The 14,045-nt window shown below is 49.5% G+C and overlaps 1 protein-coding gene across 2 annotated transcripts in view; it reads left to right on the top strand.

The window, feature by feature from the left end:
* TENM3 (teneurin transmembrane protein 3) overlaps nucleotides 1–13,731 on the top strand; it is a 157,159-nt gene extending 143,428 nt beyond the window's left edge. For both annotated transcript variants that reach the window (XM_082680576.1, XM_082680575.1), the window contains 4 exons: nucleotides 354–650; nucleotides 4,820–6,431; nucleotides 10,510–10,640; nucleotides 12,691–13,731. In XM_082680576.1, coding sequence (XP_082536702.1) covers nucleotides 354–650; nucleotides 4,820–6,431; nucleotides 10,510–10,640; nucleotides 12,691–13,446 — 2,796 coding nt within the window. In that variant the 3' untranslated portion in view covers nucleotides 13,447–13,731. The remainder of the gene's footprint in view (nucleotides 1–353; nucleotides 651–4,819; nucleotides 6,432–10,509; nucleotides 10,641–12,690) is intronic.
* Nucleotides 13,732–14,045: the final 314 nt, after the last annotated feature.

Genomic DNA, 14,045 nt, shown 5'->3' with positions numbered 1-14,045 from the left:
GGGATTTGAGTAATGTGCAGAGATGTCAGGTTTACCACCTTCCTATCTTCTGAGCAAACTTGAAAGCACATGCATTTCGGCATTTTTCTCATCAGTTGCTTAAGGTTACAAAATTTAATTGAAAAGGTTTTGAACAAATGCCAGGCTGTATTTCTGCTTAATGAAACCTTTTAAAAGAGCAGTTAATCTACTGCCTTGCACTTGTGCCCAAGAAGTTGCTAAATTAGTTTACTGACAAAGAGAATCAATCATCATAAGCGGTGTTTAAACAATAGTGGGGACCCTGAGGGGTAATAAGGGGCTGGTACTGGAACGGCGTGATTTATTTTATCCTCTTGTTTGCGTGGTAACAGGTTAATGGCAGAAACCTCCTTTCAGTTGACTTTGATCGAACAACAAAGACAGAAAAGATCTATGATGACCACCGTAAGTTCCTCCTGAGGATCGCCTATGACACCTCAGGGCATCCGACTCTCTGGCTGCCAAGCAGCAAGCTGATGGCCGTCAATGTCACCTATTCACCCACGGGTCAAGTGGCCAGCGTCCAGCGGGGAACTACGAGCGAGAAAGTAGATTACGACGGACAGGGGAGAATCGTTTCCCGGGTTTTTGCTGACGGGAAAACATGGAGTTACACGTACTTGGAAAAGGTACGCCTGCACACGGAGGGTAAACACAGGTATTTTCCAGCAGTCACCCAAGCGCACTTCCGGGGGGACCAGTGTCACGTGACTGAGCCCCGCTTGTTATTCTGAGTACCCACATGTAAATCACAGCTGTAGAGCACTGATGAATTTCTGCATTAGCCACGGTGTTTCTCCTCAGTTAAGTTCTCCTCTCCGAGACCCTTTTACGTGATTTGTGCTGTGAACAAACAAGCCACAACAGCGCCCACCTGCCAACCTCATACGTCAACAACATTCACAAATTAGACCTTGAGCTTGTTAGTCATTTGTAAATCATCTCCGTGCGAGCTGTTGCATTTGAGAAAGAGCCTTACGCATTCGCACAGTTAAAGCTGTCAGTTTTGCGTTGTTGCCCGCAGAGCTTCGACATAACCATAAAAAGCACATACACCTGACTTATGCATTAGTAACCAAAAGAGGCTGTTTTTTAAAAAAGCCACGCGTCTGGTCCTCTGTGGCCTCTCCCCTTTCTTCTGCATGTAAAGGGCAGCCATTCTTGAGACCTGTGCACAACACCAAACAAGACTTCAAGTTATACGTGTGCAGAATGCCAGGTCGTAGATGCCAGCTTTCGGGTAGTGACTGGGGTCAAGAGAGAATGAAAGGAAAAGGAAAAAGGAGGGACTTCCCTGGTGGTCCACCGGTTAAGATTCCTCCTTCTAATGCAGGGGATGCGGGTTCGATCCCTGGTCCGGGAACTAAGATCCCACACGCCACGGGGCAACTAAGTCCACGCGCCACAACGGCTGAGCCCGCGCGCCCCAAGGAGAGATCCCATGTGCCTCAACTAAGACCCGAAGCAGCCAAAGATAAATATTTTTTTAAAAAGAAGAAAGAACAATAGAGGAAAAGACCACCCCTCTGTAGTTCCTTTCTGAAGAAGTAGAATCCACCAAGAAGCATATTCATGGGAGGTTTCACCTGCCTTTGAGATGCAGGTTCGCACTGGTTTTGCGTTTGGGTGCCTCTCAGCTCAGTGCACCCACACTGCCAGCGGCCACACGGCAGCAGAGGCACAGACACAGCTCCCAGCCTCACTGCCTGCCCCCTCCTCGGTTACACAGAATAACCCTGTCCTCCGAACACTCACACGCACGTCCCTGTTGCGCTCACTCGCCCCGTGGTGTCTCCACCAGAGATGCTCTGGACCTCCCTCTCCCCGCACCTGAGCCGTCCTGGCTACTTCCTCTTCCTGAGGACCAGTTCGTGTTCAGGGTTCACCTTCAGGCAGCCCGCTAACTCTACAGTGCTTCCAGCTGCCACCCTACTTGCCAGTTTCTCCTCTTGCAAACCCGCCTATGTGCCCTCCTTAGAAGAGACGCACCCCTGAGACAACAGAGGAGACCCATTAGGTGACAGTTTCCCTCCAGACTCGTCATCACACGCTATGGTTAGTCCTCCGGCTGTTATTTGTTGAGAGAGCACAGAGTAAGCCCCCTCCACACTTACCTTCCTGAGAGCAAATCCCGACACCTGGAGAATAGCTCATCCTGCAACCTACAAGCCCCGAGACAACTCCTGCCTGAAGTTGCTGGGAGTGGAACACTACCTCATTCTGCAACACTCTTCCCAATTTAAATTAAGCGCATTACAGAGAAGAGTAACAGAAATATAAACCCCCAGACTGGGAATTCCCTGGCGGTCCAGTGGTTAGGACTCCGCGCTGCCAATGCTAGGGTGTGGGTTTAATCCCTGCTCGAGGAGCTAAGATCCTGTGAGCCGAGCAGTGAGGCCAAAAATAAATAAATAAACAAAATAAACTCTCAGGCCCCCAAAATTGAGAGTAGTGACCATAATGTGACTGAAAAATCTTTAAAGGCAGCAAAGGAGCATGTCATTGGTAAGGGCCACTGTCACAAAATGACACCAGCAGTGACCGAGATCACGTCCATGTATCAACAGGGATGAGAAAAGCCAACGAGCACTTTCTCACCACCTCTCCCAAATCTCTCAAATCCACCCAGACTATTTCCGTTTCCTCGCTAGGATAGGCACCCTAGGCCAGAACTTATCCAGGGCCAAGTAAGGAGTATCCCTACCTGCCGTGAGCTGTGATTCTGAATGACTCTGCAGCACTGGGTCCTGGGCCTGTGAATTCGGCAGCGGTCCAGGCTTCCTCGGAAGGCTGCAGACCACCAGGAACAAGTCTCAAGACTGTTGCCGCGGAGTCTGCGCACAAAAATTGCCCCTAGATGTGCCCAGAGAGGAGGTTCTGCAGAAGCGTAAGTCAGGCAAACTGCTTCTGAAAATGGTGGACGATAAAGAAGCAAAGAGGGCTTCCCTGGTGGCGCAGTGGTTGAGAGTCCGCCTGCCGATGCAGGGGACGCGGGTTCGTGCCCCGGTCCGGGAAGATCCCACAGGCCGCGGAGGGGCTGGGCCCGTGAGCCATGGCCGCTGAGCCTGCGCGTCCGGAGCCTGTGCTCCGCAACGGGAGAGGCCACAACAGTGAGAGGCCCGCGTAAAAAAAAAAGAAGGAGCAAAGAATGAGCCTTGGACACAGGGTTATGAGTTTCTATGTCAAAAGCAAAGAGCGAGTCCCGGTGCGGGGGGTACGTGGGGAAGTGGGCTCCTAATCTAACCACCTCCCAGCTTGGCCATCCTTCCATTTGGTCTACCAGGTTTTAGAGGGGGCTTCCTCAGAGGATAGAACCACCCATGCACTGCACCACGGCAAGAGCTACCTAACCAGCCTCCAGGTTGGCCTTGTCTCGCGTTGGCCTAATACATTGTCTTTTGTCTTTCTGCAGTTACTTGCCAAATATGCAGAGCTTATTTTTTTATTTTATTTTTTTGGGGGTACGCGGGCCTCTCACTGTTGTGGCCTCTCCCGTTGTGGAGCACAGGCTCTGGACACGCAGGCTCAGCGGCCATGGCTCACGGGCCCAGCCGCTCCGCGGCATGTGGGATCTTCCCGGATCGGGGCACGAACCCGTGTCCCCTGCATCGGCAGGCGGGCTCTCCACCACTGCGCCACCAGGGAAGCCCCAGAGCTTATTTTTATTTATCTATCTATTCACCTCATAATTTAGCACCAAAGCAAGTCTGTAGCCCAGGAACCATCCTCCCCGCACCTGAGGTACAAGTCTGATTTGGTTCTCACAAAAGGAAATTTCAGAATTCAGATGTTCCTGTCATTACAGATGCCATTTAAGAATCTGCAGACAAACAGAATATCTGGGTCCATGTTCCTAATGAGGGCGTTGACAGCTCTCATTCACCGAGTGATGTGTTTGCAGCAGTGTTTGTTGCTGTTGATGCTTTAGGTACCCATGATCCATTCTGGGCTAATTTTATCTTTCTTCTTTATTTATTTTTAATAAATTTATTTTATTTATTTTTGGCTGTGTTGGGTCTTCGTTGCTGTATGCGGGCTTTCTCTAGTTGCGGCAAGTGGGGGCTACTCTTCGTTGCGGGGCACAGAGCACGGGCTCTAGGCACGTGGGCTTCAGTTGTTGTAGCACGCGGGCTTAGTAGTTGTGGCTCACGGGCTCTAGAGTGCAGGCTCAGTAGTTGTGACGCACGGGCTTAGTTGCTCCGCGGCATGTGGGATCTTCCCGGACCAAGGCTCGAACCCGTGTCCCCTGCATTGGCAGGCAGATTCTTAACCATTGCGCCACCAGGGAAGCCCTATATTTCTTCTTTATAAAGTAATGTTTTGAATGCTTTGCTCCTTCCCCAAATGCACTGGAAATTAAAACACGATTTGAGTGGTTCTTCAATCAAATGAGGGGGAAAAGCTGCCTTACTAAATAATTGCTAATTATGGACAGGACTGCACTTGCCATATGCTGTTTTCCCCTTGAAATGCTGTCTCTGAAGCAGCTTTGCTCGTGCCCATATTACGACTTACCGGAATCCATGGACAATCTTCTGCTTGGCTATGAATGCCTGGAAAAAAACAAAAAAAGGTATGGTCCTGAGACCTGAGACACTCACTGCAGAGCCCCTCACGATTAAGCATCCAGGCAAATCAGGCAGGAAATCGGTAGCGACGTGGAAAGTCGAGGAGACCCAGTTGGAATGAAAACCACTCTCTCAAGTGGAGTGTTTTGCGCGTTTGTGGTCACTACCTCTGCTTTTGCTCCCCTCCGCCGTTCGCGAGTGCCGGCTAACGGTGTGTCCTCTCTTTGCAGTCCATGGTGCTTCTGCTGCATAGCCAGCGGCAGTACATCTTCGAGTACGACATGTGGGACCAGCTGTCGGCCATCACCATGCCCAGCGTGGCTCGCCACACAATGCAGACCATCCGCTCCATCGGCTATTACCGTAACATATACAACCCCCCGGAGAGCAACGCCTCCGTCATCACGGACTACAACGAGGGGGGGCTGCTTCTCCAGACGGCCTTCCTGGGTACGAGTCGGAGGGTCTTATTCAAGTACAGGAGGCAGACCAGGCTCTCAGAGATCTTATACGATAGCACGAGAGTCAGCTTTACCTACGATGAAACGGCAGGAGTCCTCAAAACGGTAAACCTCCAGAGTGATGGTTTTATTTGCACCATCAGATACAGGCAAATTGGGCCTCTCATTGACAGGCAGATCTTCCGCTTTAGTGAAGATGGGATGGTGAACGCGAGATTCGACTACAGCTACGACAACAGCTTTCGGGTGACCAGCATGCAGGGTGTCATCAATGAAACTCCGCTGCCCATTGACCTCTATCAGTTCGATGACATTTCCGGAAAAGTGGAGCAGTTTGGAAAATTTGGAGTTATATATTATGATATTAACCAGATCATTTCCACAGCTGTAATGACTTACACGAAGCACTTTGATGCTCACGGCCGCATCAAGGAAATTCAGTATGAGATCTTCAGGTCACTCATGTACTGGATTACAATTCAGTATGATAACATGGGTCGGGTAACCAAGAGAGAGATTAAAATAGGGCCCTTCGCCAACACTACCAAATACGCTTATGAGTATGATGTTGACGGACAGCTCCAGACAGTTTATCTGAATGAAAAAATCATGTGGCGCTACAACTACGACCTGAACGGAAACCTCCATTTACTGAACCCAAGTAACAGCGCACGCTTGACTCCTCTTCGCTATGACCTGCGGGACAGGATCACCCGACTGGGTGATGTTCAGTACCGGTTGGACGAAGATGGTTTCCTGCGTCAGAGAGGCACAGAGATCTTTGAGTACAGCTCCAAGGGGCTTCTGACCCGAGTGTACAGTAAAGGCAGCGGCTGGACAGTGATCTATCGTTACGACGGCCTGGGAAGGCGTGTGTCTAGCAAGACCAGTCTGGGACAGCACCTGCAGTTTTTTTACGCGGACCTCACTTATCCCACCAGGATTACTCATGTCTACAACCATTCGAGTTCAGAGATCACCTCCCTCTATTACGATCTCCAAGGACATCTTTTTGCCATGGAAATCAGCAGCGGGGACGAATTCTACATCGCGTCAGACAACACAGGGACACCACTGGCTGTCTTCAGCAGCAACGGGCTTATGCTCAAACAGATTCAGTACACCGCATACGGCGAAATCTATTTTGACTCCAACATTGACTTTCAGCTGGTGATTGGATTTCATGGTGGCTTGTATGACCCGCTCACAAAATTAATCCACTTTGGAGAAAGGGATTATGACATTTTGGCAGGACGATGGACAACGCCTGACATAGAAATCTGGAAAAGGATTGGGAAGGACCCAGCTCCCTTTAACCTGTATATGTTTAGGAATAACAACCCTGCAAGCAAAATCCATGATGTGAAAGACTACATCACAGGTAAGTGTAATTGTTTTTCCTTTCCAAGTACTTTAATCACTGGATTAACACACGAAATAACGGCCGGTAGTTTAACAGTACGCTTCCCTCATGCAAAATCAAATGCCTAAACATAAAATCAAATGTCTAACCTTTTAAATGAAACCAAGGAGAAACCACAGAGGGACACTGAGACATAGTTTGTTTTTTCCTATTCTGCCTGCCAGTGCCCAAGACCACAGGTTTCTGAAATGACATGCAATCCAGTCACTTAAGGAAGGGAAGGGACATGGGGGTGCAGAAAACACGACGAACTTGGAGTCCCCAAATTGGAGTTCCAATTCCAACGCTTTATAGCTAAGTCACATGACTTTTTGAGTCTGTTTCCTTAAAAGTAAAATGGGGAGAGCAATGCCTACTTTGTGGTATTAAATACAGTGACGTGTGCAGTTCTGCCTTACAAGTGTGTGAGGGAGGTTTTCCTTTTACACGTGTGTCAAGTTCTAATGAAAGAACCAGTAAGGAACACGACACCACACGACTCAGCAGCCCGTCCCTGGGAGGTGTGTTAACTCCCTCTTCCCCACTGTCGCCTGGGGGCAGTGATGCTTAGCCAGTGGATCCCGTTCCTCTCCTCAGTTCTGTCCTCTTATGCTACTGTCTTCATCACCAATGAGGGCAGTGTTCTTGTACGGTGGCACTGCTAATGAACGCATAAATTTTTCTGCCAATATGGGTATAGATTTAAGACCTTTCCAAATTTAGTGCATGATCCAATTTAAAACATTGAGTTCCCCTTCTGCCACCACAGAAGCACCAGGATGTGAAACAGAGACAAGTCCTGGCAAGCGTGACTCTGGTTCCCTTTAACGAGCAGCTTCTTTACTCTTTATTGAGGTAACATTGCTTTACAACATTATATGTTTCATGTGTACAACATTCTGTTTCTACTTCTGTACACACGACAGCGTCCTCGCCAACAAAAACTTATGTGACATCCGTCACCATACATAGTTGATGCCGTTTCCCCGCTTTGTCCTCCCCACCTCCTGCCCTTCTGGTAACCACTACTCTGTTCTCTATATCTACATGTTTGGTTTGGTTTGGTCATTTATTTGGTTTTTTTATATCATCTGAGTTAGGGGAATTCCCTGCTGGTCCAGTTGGTAAGACTCTTGTGTTTTCACTGCCAAAGGCCTGGGTTCAATCCCTGGTCAGGGAATTAAGATCCCACAAACTGCACAACGCGGCCAAAAAAAAAAACATTGTTGTATCATACGAGTGAAGTCATACCGTGTTTGCCTTTCTCCGTCTGAATTACTTCACTTAGCGTCATGCCCTCAAGGTCCAGGCATCCACGTTGTCACAAATGGCAAGATTTCATTTTTTTGTGACTAATATTCCATTTTGTGTGTGTGTGTGTGTGTGTGTGTGTGTACACATACCACATCTTCTTTATCCATTCATCGATTGATAAGCACTTAGGTTGTTTCCATATCTTGGCTGTTGTAAAGAATGCTGCGATGAACCTAGGGGTGGATGTATCCTTTCGAATTAGTGTCTTTGTATTTTTTGGATAAATATGCAGAAGAGAGACTGCTGGATCAGATGGTAATTCTGTTCGTAGCTTTGTGAGGAACGTCCATCCTGTTTTCCATAGTGGCTGTACAAGTCTACACTCCCACCCACAGTGCACGAGGGTTCCCTCTGGTGAGCTGAGATCTTCCCTCGTGCTCTGCTGCAGGGATTCTGAAGCCTTCTGTTTCCACCTTCCATTCCTGAGTCACACTCTGCCATAATTTACCTCTTGGCTATATTTATGTTTCCTAGAGGAAGGTTATTCTGGAGTTTTCTGTTTTGTTTGGTTTGGGCTCGCGTTAGGTCCTCCTTCCGGCTGTCTGTTTCTCGCCCAGTGCTTGAGGCGTTCCCAGACGTCTGTTTTCGGCGCAGCTCTCCACCCCCGGTTCACTGCGCATCTGCCTCCCGCTTTCCTGGGCTTTTCGTAGCCCTCTCCCTCGCGAGCCAGTTCCGTGTCCCTTCTCTCAGCGTCCTGATTCAGCAACAGCCTTATGGAATTCTCCTTCAGGGTTTTCCGTACTTATCTGCCTTCACGTCCCACTTGTTGGGCAGTAATTTTCAACACTTGATAGGAGCCTCTGATTTTCACTGCTTCACAGACATTGTTCATAGTAGGAGTACCTTTGCCCCCAGCACTGCCCCATCCAAAAAGAATTTTCTCTAACATACAAGCCCCCTGTAATCTTATGCACACATTCACACACACACACAAGTGTGTTACTTTCTATCCTCCTCCACCACCAGCAACCCTCCATTTAAAACAGGGAGGACACCACTGGGTTTATAGCCTATATGATGCCTGCACAAAGGGACCTGCCAGCCTGGCAATTAAGTTGAGAGTTTGTGCCCTGGAGAAGGAAATGGGGAACAAGTGGCCCTCCATCATTCTGACAAGCAGTTTACCACTGGTTATTTAAGAGGTGTTGACAGTGGCTTAAAGGCTGGAAAGCCCACAGCTCCTGGATTCATCCTCTCCTAGCGATGTGGACGGCAGGGAGTGCCACAGCAGCATTTTCTGAAAAACATCAAGAGAGACGAACAGCATAAAATATATTAGGTGAAATGCAATTTCAAGGTTTCCAGCAATGTGCTTAATATATAAAATAATCTACACCCAACTGTACTCATACAGCTGCAAGCCTGCTGCCTCGTTCTGTAACATTATAACCTCCGGAACAGAATCAAAGCCTTATTTTCAGCTTAACGGCTTTTGGAATCACGTGGTGATATTTTAAAATACCATCTTAAAGGTTTCCAGCCTCTTCTCTCCCCCAAAGTTTGTCTCCACCTGTGCACAGTGAGCCTGTGTAGTCAGAACTGATGGGATCAGAACGCCTGTGCCCTTGGCCAGCTTGGCCAGCTTTCACCATTCATCTTTAAGAATCAAGGTTGATCTTCCTACCCACAATTCAGGGTTCTTGTTAATAGGAAGTGGGTGGTGGAAGCCTGCATATCCTTGGGCAGTCGCTCTTGAACTTCTATTTAAGAGGAGCCTTTACTAACTACAATGCCATTTGTTGTCGACAACGCTGTCTATTTCATGCTTCTGGGCGTCGTTATTCGCATTTTTATCACCATCACCAGCATGAGGGACTGTGTACCCCCTCTGTCGAGGTGAGTCTCTGTTATCTGCATTGTCTGCAGCCCTGTCTCACTTCGTTCTGCTACTGAAGTTATTGTCACCATGTCTGAAAATAGTATTTTTTAACATCTTTATTAGAGTATAACTGCTTTACAATGGTGTGTTAGTTTCTGCTGTATAACAAAGTGAATCAGCTATACGTATACATATATCCCCATATCTCCTCCCTCTTGCGTCTCCCTCCCACCCTCCCTATCCCACCCCTCTGGGTGGACACAAAGCACCGAGCTGATCTCCCTGTGCTATGCGGCTGCTTCCCACTAGCTATCTGTTTTACGTTTGGTAGTGTATGTATGTCCATGCCACTCTCTTTGTCACAGCTTACCCTACCCCCTCCCCGTATCCTCAAGTCCATTCTCTAGTAGGTCTATGTCTTTATTCCTGTCGTACCCCTAGGTTCTTGATAACTTTTTTTTTCTTAGATTCCATATATATGTGTTAGCATACTATATTTGTTTTTCTCTTTCTGACTTACTTCACTCTGTATGACAGACTCTAGGTCCATCCACCTCACTACAAATAGCTCGATTTCGTTTCTTTTTATGGCTGAGTAATATTCCATTGTATATATGTGCCACATCTTCTTTATCCATTCATCCGATGATGGACACTTAGGTTGCTTCCCTGTCCTGGCTATTGTAAATAGAGCTGCAGTGAACATTTTGGTACATGACTCTTTTTGAGTTATGGTTTTCTCAGGGTATATGCCCAGGAGTGGGATTGCTGGGTCTGAGTCAGTTTTTAACTGTAGGGTGATGGCAAACGTGGGCTCCTTTTCAGGGTCATTGTTTGCGAATGTGGGGTTTTAAGGTAAGGCTTTCAGTGCAGGATAGCACAAGATAAACTCTAAGCCTTTCTTTTGGACCCTTCTTTTCTTAGATGTTAACAGCTGGCTGGTGACATTTGGCTTCCATCTGCACAATGCTATTCCTGGGTTCCCTGTCCCCAAATTTGATTTAACGGAGCCTTCTTACGAACTGGTGAAGAGTCAGCAGTGGGATGATGTACCGGTAAGAGACCAAAAGCAAAACCATGAAAAGGTGATAAAGGGCTTACTTGCACCTTATTTTCCCCTGCTTAATCAGACTACCCGGGCGAAAACTGTACCAAAGACCATTTTTAATTTTTTTGACTCTTTCAGGAAAGAAAGCACCACTTCCCTCTTGCATTTCTGTTCAGCAAATCAGGGGCCTGTGAAACAGGCTTAAATCTGGTTTTAGTGATGCTAATACAAACAGAGAAAAGCATTATCAAAAGGTAATAAAATGCGAAAGCTCATTTTTGAGTGCAGGGTTTCTACAGGGAACCCCAGGAACGCACGTTTATAGTATTTGGGACCTTAAGGCAAAGATACAATAAACAGGAGGGCGGGGGGTTCATGTCACAGATTAGCAGCTCGCAAGCAATGCCACAAAGTCCCACTTTCTTAAAATACTGGCAGTGTTTCAAGGGAAAGGATTAAAAATAAAAATAAAATGGCCTCTGGTAAGGCACCACCTACTACTAGGTGCTTATGGAATTTTCCTGAAAAGAACAGAGCAGGAAGCCTGGAACTGTTCTGGGAAATAAAAGAAACGGAGAAAGAATGGAAAATTGCAAAGTCAAAGCTGCCATTTCAGAAAGTGGCACTTTTAATTCCCACCATGCAGAGATCAGAAAGGAATGCAACAACGAAACACCAGAATTTCTAGCTTAAAGCAAGAATAATTAAAGGTCAAGAAATTGGGCTACCCCGTAATGATAAGAAGAGAGCGTAGGGTTTCTTAGAAAGATTCATTCCCCACCCCCACCCCCGCCCCTTGACCAATTTCCTAGAATTTCAATGAATGCAAAGAGAAAAGGCAATCCTGGCTGAAACACACATACACACACAAGTTATACACAGTTCCAATACCTCTGCTTTCTGGTACATGTTTCATGCTTAACATAAAAGCAATTCCTTTTTCAGATGTCACCTTTACATTTAAAAAGTAAAACCCATCCAGTTTCCAGGACCCGGGAGCCATTTTGACTCTAACTGCAAATACATCTGCACTGATCGAGTGCCATGAAGACATCCCGAAGTCTACTAATGCCTTTGAGCGCGTCCTAATGGCAGATGACTTCCCAACATGTGTGAAAACACTGAAGTCTCACTGTACAAATGGACTGCCAGCTCTGTTTCCTAGGCAGCCTTTTCAGTCAGGCTCAGGTTCTCTGTCTTCAGAAGCACACCATAAGGACAGCTTAGGGAATCGAAGGCAAAGACATCAAGGCTGCCCGGAGAGCAGACAAACAAATGTGCCTTCACTGCTGCAAACGAAACGCGTTTCCATTTGGGGAAACGCTGGCCAGACAAGCATCTGGTGGTATAAGAGCTGCCCGAGTTAAAATTCCCCAATTTAAAACCCTTGCCAGTGTCGAAGGCCCACTGTCCTAAGTCTGCGAAAAAAAGTAAATGTTTTCCTAAAGTAATAAACACTCGTTGCCAGCTGTCCCACTGTGCGCCGCCCATCGTGGCCGATTATAGTGGTCACATGCAGCTGCAAACTGTGCACCCGGAGACGGTGCCGAGTTTGCCTGAATTAAAGCACACGCCTTTCAAAGCGTATCAAGTGGGGCGCGGTGAGCCAGCGCTAAGCGCTCCCAGGCTTTCCAGCCTTCCCCTGGGTGCTGGTGCTTTCTCGCCAGCCTGCCATGGAGAACGGTGCTGGGGTGGACGCCCCGATAAGCTGATTCCGCACGTGGGGTGAGCCTGGGAAAAGGGCATCTGGAAACGGAGAGAGAAGGCAAAAGCCCCGCATGCTTCGCCCCCATTAGAAAGGAAAACGCTTTGCTAAGCACCGCGCGTGATGGCGTTACCACCTCGCTCTGCCCTTCGAAACACACTGGGGATCAGCCTGAGGGGGAGGACCCCGGGGGCCGGCGAAGCCTCGGCCTCTCTCAAGAGCCGACGGAGGTTCTCCCCAGCCCCCCGCTCCCCGCCTTCCCCGCCCCTCCGTTTTTCCTGCCCGCAGCCGGAGCCCCGCCCGGGCGGAGGCTGTTCTCTAAAGCGCCCTCCTGTTCTGTTTCGCTTTTCAGCCCACGTTTGGAGTCCAGCAGCAGGTGGCGAGGCAGGCCAAGGCCTTCCTGTCCCTGGGCAGGATGGCCGAGGTGCGGGGGAGCGCGCGCCAGGGCAGCGGCGCGCCGTCGTGGCTGTGGTTTGCGACGGTTAAGTCGCTGATCGGCAAGGGCGTCATGCTGGCCGTGAGCCGGGGCCGCGTGCAGACCAACGCGCTCAACATCGCCGACGAGGACTGCATCAAGGTGGCGGCCGTGCTCAACAGCGCCCTCTACCTGGAGGACCTGCACTTCACCGTCGAGGGCAGGGACACGCACCACTTCATCAAGACCAGCACGCCCGAGGGCGACCTGGGCACGCTGCGCCTGACGAGCGGCCGCCGGGCGCTGGAGAACGGCATCAACGTGACCGTGTCGCAGTCCACCGCCGTAGTCAACGGCAGGACCCGCAGGTTCGCGGACGTGGAGCTGCAGTTCGGCGCGCTGGCGCTGCATGTGCGCTACGGCGCGACCCTGGACGAGGAGAGGGCGCGCGTGCTGGAGCAGGCGCGGCAGCGCGCGCTCGCCCGGGCCTGGGCGCGCGAGCAGCAGCGCGTGCGCGACGGCGAGGAGGGCGCGCGCCTCTGGACGGAGGGCGAGAAGCGGCAGCTGCTGAGCGCCGGCAGGGTGCAGGGCTACGACGGCTACTACGTGCTCTCGGTGGAGCAGTACCCCGAGCTGGCAGACAGCGCGGACAACATCCAGTTCCTCCGCCAGAGCGAGATCGGCCGCAGGTAACGCCCGAGCCGGCGGCGGGGAAGCGCGCGCGCGGGGGCCGAACCGGCGGGGCCGCCTGCCTCTCCAGCCCCAGGCGCAGCGCCACCCCCGCGCAGATGTGTCTGGGGCGCGAGCCGAGGGGGCTCCCCGGCACCGAGGAGAGCCAGACTGCTCTTAAAAAAAAAAAAACACCCCCCCCCAATCAAAGCAGACAGACAAAAACAAAAACCTTTCTTCTGAATGACCTTAAAGGTGATCGGCTTTAAAGAATATGTTTACATATGCATATAGCTGCACTCAGTTGGACTGAAAGTATTGCGAGGAAAACAGATCATTAAAGGAAAAAAAAAAGCCCAACCATTTTGCCCCGGGCCGTTCTTCGAGGCACTGTGTTTAAAGAAGGTAGAGATGCATACAGTGTTTCCAGATATTACCCAGCTGTCGACCTTTGCTTACAAGAAGTAGTCTCTCTGCATAGGGTGTGATGTATATCCCTGTTAATGTTAGAATGTGAGGCAGAGTTACTGTTCCTGGACAACCCGACTGCTTCCCCAGTGCTGCTTTGTAAAAGGACATTGGCACAAGTGACTTCTGCCGGGGGCGGGGATTTCTAAGGGATT

The sequence above is a fragment of the Grampus griseus genome (genome assembly GCF_964374135.1).
Source record: "Grampus griseus genome assembly, chromosome: 21".
NCBI classification, from domain to species: domain Eukaryota; kingdom Metazoa; phylum Chordata; class Mammalia; order Artiodactyla; family Delphinidae; genus Grampus; species Grampus griseus.
Note: the sequence above shows the minus strand (reverse complement) of the source record. Positions and strands in the feature narration are given on the sequence as shown.